The sequence below is a fragment of the Electrona antarctica genome (assembly GCF_951216825.1).
Source record: "Electrona antarctica genome assembly, chromosome: 2".
In the NCBI taxonomy this organism is placed as follows: Eukaryota; Metazoa; Chordata; class Actinopteri; order Myctophiformes; family Myctophidae; genus Electrona; species Electrona antarctica.
Window position 1 is genome coordinate 3,871,386 of NC_136807.1, and position 6,315 is coordinate 3,877,700.

General features: G+C 46.8%; 1 protein-coding gene across 1 annotated transcript in view; it reads left to right on the forward strand.

The window, feature by feature from the left end:
- prex1 (phosphatidylinositol-3,4,5-trisphosphate-dependent Rac exchange factor 1) overlaps positions 1-6,315 on the forward strand; it is a 178,841-nt gene that overhangs the window by 51,842 nt on the left and 120,684 nt on the right. Inside the window, exons 4-6 of the mRNA XM_079492023.1 lie at positions 410-514; positions 4,189-4,290; positions 5,179-5,340. Of these exons, the coding sequence (XP_079348149.1) occupies positions 410-514; positions 4,189-4,290; positions 5,179-5,340 (369 nt within the window). The remainder of the gene's footprint in view (positions 1-409; positions 515-4,188; positions 4,291-5,178; positions 5,341-6,315) is intronic.

Sequence of the window (6,315 nt, forward strand, 5' to 3'; positions counted from 1 at the left end):
GTTCTAACATGTGTTTGACCTGTCCTGTGTGTTCCAGAAGGGGAGGTTCACAGATATCGTATGGTGTTCTAACATGTGTTTGACCTGTCCTATGGTGTTCTAACATGTGTTTGACCTGTCCTATGGTGTTCTAACATGTGACCTGTTCTATGTGTTCCAGAAGGGGAGGTTCACAGATATCGTATGGTGTTCTAACATGTGTTTGACCTGTCCTATGGTGTTCTAACATGTGTTTGACCTGTCCTGTGTGTTCTAACATGTGTTTGACCTGTCCTGTGTGTTCCAGAAGGGGAGGTTCACAGATATCGTATGGTGTTCTAACATGTGTTTGACCTGTCCTATGGTGTTCTAACATGTGTTTGACCTGTCCTATGGTGTTCTAACATGTGACCTGTCCTGTGTGTTCCAGAAGGGGAGGTTCACAGTCTACGGGGAATACTGCAGTAACCATGAGAAGGCTCTGCGACTTCTGATGGAGCTCAACAAGATCTCCCACATCAGGACCTTCCTCCTGGTGAGAACTCCTGCCTTAATGTCAAAGCTTTGTGTTTCCTCCATTCTCCTAATGCAGTGGTTCCCAAACATGTTCATGTCAAGGACCTTCACTAAAACGGCCGGGACACGAACGCTCCACACGCCCCAGACTCTTCTCCCTTCTGGCTCCAAAACTATGGAATGAACTTCCATTTGCAATCAGAACTGCAGAGTGCAGACTCACTCCCCATCTTGGGAGACTATGATCCGACGGAGCATTGGTTCGAAGGAGCATTGGTCCGAGGTGCGCTGGGGGTCTGGAGAGGGTTGGGGTTAGGTTTAGGTGTGCTGCCCCGGGCGAGGTTAGGGTTAGGGTGAGGGTTGGAGGTAGGTTGTCGTTCGGACCAAACACATGAACCCCCCCAATATTCAAGGTTCAAGGTTATTTATTAGTGTCCCCGAAGGGCAAATTGTTTTACAGCAGGTCATAAGGCTTGAAACACATAACATACATCAATCAAACCAAATGTATTGCTGCTGGTCGCAAGCGTGCGCTGCGCCCGGCCTACTTGCATCTTCAGAAGAAAAGTGCGACCGCCTCCTTCAGAAGCTAGCAAGAATCTTTCGCCGTAGTCTGAAAACTCACCTCTTCAGACTCCATCTTAGCCCGTAGCACTTGCCCTATATAGCCTGGACAACCTTACAGGCATATGCAAAGGCTACTTATATTTGCAGTGTTTGTTTAATATAAGGGAGAAGAAACGTTTCAATACTGATTGGGCAACTGTGGGATTATCATCATCACATCCTTTGTCCTGTCCATCTTGTAATGCTGATTTCATTATTCATTATTCATCTATTCATTACCATATGAATAGATGGTTTTCAGTTTACAGGCAGATGCAAAGGCTAGACTTATGCAATTTAGGTAGCATTTTATGTAGACATAGCACGCTATAGTGTACAGTATACTCTCACTGCACAGATATATAATTCCACTGTTAGACAGATGTTAGGTTTTTAGCTTGCTTATGAATTATGATTATTGATGACTACTATGACTTGATGTACAATGTCATGTATTGCCATGTGGTGTTCTTGCTTATGGTAAATTGCTCTGGATTAAGATTGTCTGCTAAATGCCTAAATTGCAAGGACCGCCAAATTTATATTTAATTGTCCGCTGACCCCAATCTGAAAATATCTTGTGCCAGGCAACCCCATACAAGATTTGTGTTGTTAAAATGTTTAAAAAAAAAAGATATATATATAATTATATATTTTTATTATTTTATAGCAGATCTAAAAGATTGCACGTTGTGATCTGATTTAGATGCTATATTAACATATTTTACTAGGGATCCCCCTGGAACCCCCTCAAGGACCCCTGGGGGTCCCCGGACCCCACCTTGAGAACCCCTGCTCTAATGAGTCTAAGTTATATGTACTGTAATGCATTGGTGTTGCTTGCCGCCTTAAAAACAAAACAAAAACAACTACGCTGCTTTTTTGTTTTCGAACACGTCATTATTTCCCGTTCTCTTCACAGCCTCCTTCCTCTGGCCCACATCCCTTTCCTTCACCCCTTCCTTTCCTTTTTTTCCGTCCTCTCCTGCATCCTTTCATCACGTCGACTCCGTTTCCAATGTTTACACTTTAATGAGGGCAGGAACTCGTTGCAAGGTTGCTGGGGTTCAAGCGCAGGATGCGAGCACCGTCAAGGTCGCTCATCTCACTCTTGGCCACGGTTCTGCCAACAGCTGTTTCCATGTTTTGACACCAGAGCCAGGGGTCCTGGACAATGAGCCAGGGGTCCTGGACAATGAGCTAAGGGGGGTCCTGGACAATGTACGAAGGGAAATGGGGCCTCTGAACACAAGTCTGATGTAATATGAAGGTCTTATAGGCCAGCCAGCTGTCTGCTGCTGACTGTATGTTGTTGCACGATGGTTTTCTTTTGCTGCCTTATTTTGACTCCCAGGACTGGAATTATTATTTTTACAATTTACAATTTTTGGCATTTATCCAGAAAGACTTGCTAGTGCAAGATCAGAGTAAGCATGAATGAATCCTAGTTAACAAACAAGGTAAATCGTCACATAAGTACAGTGCAAAGAGAACAATGTAGTGCTTTGTAGAAACTACAAGGTAAACATCACGCTTTGCATCTGTCTAAACAACATGTGTGTTGTTTAGAAAAATAACATTCTTAACATTTGTGGTCGCGCAAAAACATCGAAACAATTGGTAACCAATACAGCATTAAAGCGGCTACAGAGTGCTAGGGGGTGTGGTGGAGACTGAAGAGGTGCCTCAGGAAGAGGCTGTTTTCCTGGCACACTGTGACACAACACCACTGACAGGCCTGCCACCTCCTCCAGATAGGCCCCCGCGCCGTGCTTTGAGATGGGGCCACCGCCACTGTGTTGCCACAGTGATGTGTGGGAGTGGCTCGGGTCTTGTTTCACTAGCACAGCAAGTGCAGCGCTCGCACACACACACACACACACACACGTGGTTTTGCAGTTACCATGAATAAGATTGTTGAGATTCGTCAGTCTTTTTATTGATAGTTATTAGGGAGTCACATTAACTGACACATGGATGAAGGAATTACTCTAGTATATTATATTGCATCAGAGGATTGTGACTCAGGCTTACAAAGCATGTTCAGCTCATTGATGTCACAACAGGGTGGAGAGGAGAGCCAGGCTCAGATTTGGCCATCCTAAACCCCAGATAATTTTCATGTCAATGTTTCAGTTCAATACAATCATTGTCGTCCTACTGTATGTCGTGGTTGTTGAAGCAGCAGCATTGTTATTAATTGTATGTATTCTGTATCACTGAAAGAAAGAAGAGTTCTAATGTAGGAGAGAGGAATGAAAAATGAAAGGAGGAAAACAAAGTCGAGAGAGAATGAAGTTTGCACAATAACCACAGTTTCTGTAGCTTTTACAGAACATTGAAATGCTTCATCCCCAGTGTTCGATAATGTTGCTTTTAAAATGACCGTGTTACATTATAACACCAGTAAGACGCCTGAGGGCGAGAAGCGACCTCGGCGAGGTGCACGCATCCGCCCGGGTGACAGCAGACTGCTGGGCGAGGTGCACTCATCCGCCCGGGTGACAGCAGACTGCTGGGCGAGCGCTGGCGCCTTGGCATGCTGGGTCAGATCTTCATTTCCGGGCCTGTTGTGAACTCTAGTTTTCGCCGGCTGCCGGGCGCGGCTGCACTAATAACTTTGGGGCAGGCCCGTCTAGAGTTTTTAAAGAGTCAAAGAGAGTTTAAATCAGTCAAAAGGGAGACATCAAAGAGAGAGGATGGATTGGGAAGGATCAAAATATGGAATGTCAGACCAGGTCGGCTCCATACTGTATATGGAGATCTAAGGGTTTGAGGTCAGATGTAGAGTTGCTGTCCAATATTGATGATATCAGGGATCTCCATATATGGGCTTAATATTGATGAAATAAGGGATCTCCATCCCTGATGATGTCACATGCTCCACCAACACACGGACGGGAAATGCACGATTCCATAGTTAACTGCGACCTTCGGTCGATATTAAAGATCCCCTTTGCGGCGCTCTCAGTGCTATGATTATGTCAGGATGACGTAATTCTCAGCATCAGGGTTAAACCCATTGTCCTAACTTGACTATTATGTTGCAGTTCAATAATATGTGTGTGTTTTCTTTCCCCTCCTCAGCACTGCATGCTATTGGGGGGGAAGAAGAGCACTGACATCCCCCTGGAGGGCTACCTGCTGTCTCCCATCCAGAGGATCTGCAAGTACCCTCTGCTGCTCAAGGTAAGAAAAGCACTGACATCCCCCTGGAGGGCTACCTGCTGTCTCCCATCCAGAGGATCTGCAAGTATCCTCTGCTGCTCAAGGTAAGAACAGCACTGACATCCCCCTGGAGGGCTACCTGCTGTCTCCCATCCAGAGGATCTGCAAGTACCCTCTGCTGCTCAAGGTAAGAACAGCACTGACATCCCCCTGGAGGGCTACCTGCTGTCTCCCATCCAGAGGATCTGCAAGTACCCTCTGCTGCTCAAGGTAAGAACAGCACTGACATCCCCCTGGATGGCTACCTGCTGTCTCCCATCCAGAGGATCTGCAAGTATCCTCTGCTGCTCAAGGTACTGATGCAACCACTATTGAAAAAGGAACAAACAACCGCACACTGTCTTCAAATGCAGTGACCAACTTTTATTTAGGGAAACTGCAACGTTTCGGCCTATGCGGCCTTCATCTTTAAAGATAGCCTGATGAAGGCCGCAAAGGCCGAAACATTGCTGTTTCCTTAAATAAAAGTTGGAGACAGTGTGCGGTTGTTTGTTCCCTTTTCAATTTTGGTACCCTCTCCTACGCACCTGTCGCCTGTAGGTGTGCAAAAGCCTTGCTTTTTACTGATGAAACCACTACCATAACCCTGCTATCTGGACTGTTCATTTGACATGGATTCAAAATGGATGGGTCAATTTTTACAAACTCAAAAGTTAAATTAACAATGTGGCTTCCTCAAAACTCTCAGATATATGTATTCTAGCTCTATAAGGAAAAGAGAAGTCATTCTGAATTTAGAATTTTAAATATCAGCTCAGTTCCTCCATAAGAGCACAGCATTTACTTTAATGTATTCTATTCAATATAGCCCTTGGGGAAAATAAGTTAACTTTCTTCCTGACTTTGTAGGAGCTGCTGAAGAGGACCCCAAAGAAACATGCAGATTACCCTGCAGTGGAGGAGGCCCTGCAGGTGATGAAGGCCGTCTGCTCCAACATCAACGAGACCAAGAGGCAGATGGAGAAGCTAGAAGCTCTGGAGCAGCTTCAGTCCCGCATCGAGGGTTGGGAGGTGAGAAGCGTCAGGGGCTGCTACTAGCATCAGCTAGTGTCATGCTACTAGCATCAGCTAGCGTCAGGGGCTGCTACTAGCATCAGCTAGCGTCAGGTGCTGCTACTAGCATCAGGTAGTGTCAGGGGCTGCTACTAGCGTCACAGGGGCTGCTACTAGCATCAGCTAGTGTCATGCTACTAGCATCAGCTAGTGTCATGCTACTAGCATCAGCTAGCGTCAGGGGCTGCTTCTAGCATCAGCTAGCGTCACAGGGGCTGCTACTAGCATCAGCTAGCGTCACAGGGGCTGCTACTAGCATCAGCTAGTGTCATGCTACTAGCATCAGCTAGCGTCAGGGGCTGCTACTAGCATCAGCTAGCGTCAGGTGCTGCTACTAGCATCAGGTAGTGTCAGGGGCTGCTACTAGCGTCACAGGGGCTGCTACTAGCATCAGCTAGTGTCATGCTACTAGCATCAGCTAGTGTCATGCTACTAGCATCAGCTAGCGTCAGGGGCTGCTACTAGCATCAGCTAGCGTCAGGGGCTGCTAGCATCAGCTAGCGTCAGGGGCTGCTACTAGCATCAGCTAGCGTCACAGGGGCTGCTACTAGCATCAGCTAGTGTCATGCTACTAGCATCAGCTAGCGTCAGGGGCTGCTACTAGCATCAGCTAGCGTCAGGTGCTGCTACTAGCATCAGGTAGTGTCAGGGGCTGCTACTAGCGTCACAGGGGCTGCTACTAGCATCAGCTAGTGTCATGCTACTAGCATCAGCTAGTGTCATGCTACTAGCATCAGCTAGCGTCAGGGGCTGCTACTAGCATCAGCTAGCGTCAGGGGCTGCTAGCATCAGCTAGCGTCAGGGGCTGCTACTAGCATCAGCTAGCGTCACAGGGGCTGCTACTAGCATCAGCTAGCATCGGGGGCTACTAGCATCAGCTAGTGTCGGCGCAAATTAGCAATCAGGATTTTAGCGGATACCTTATTTCTACTT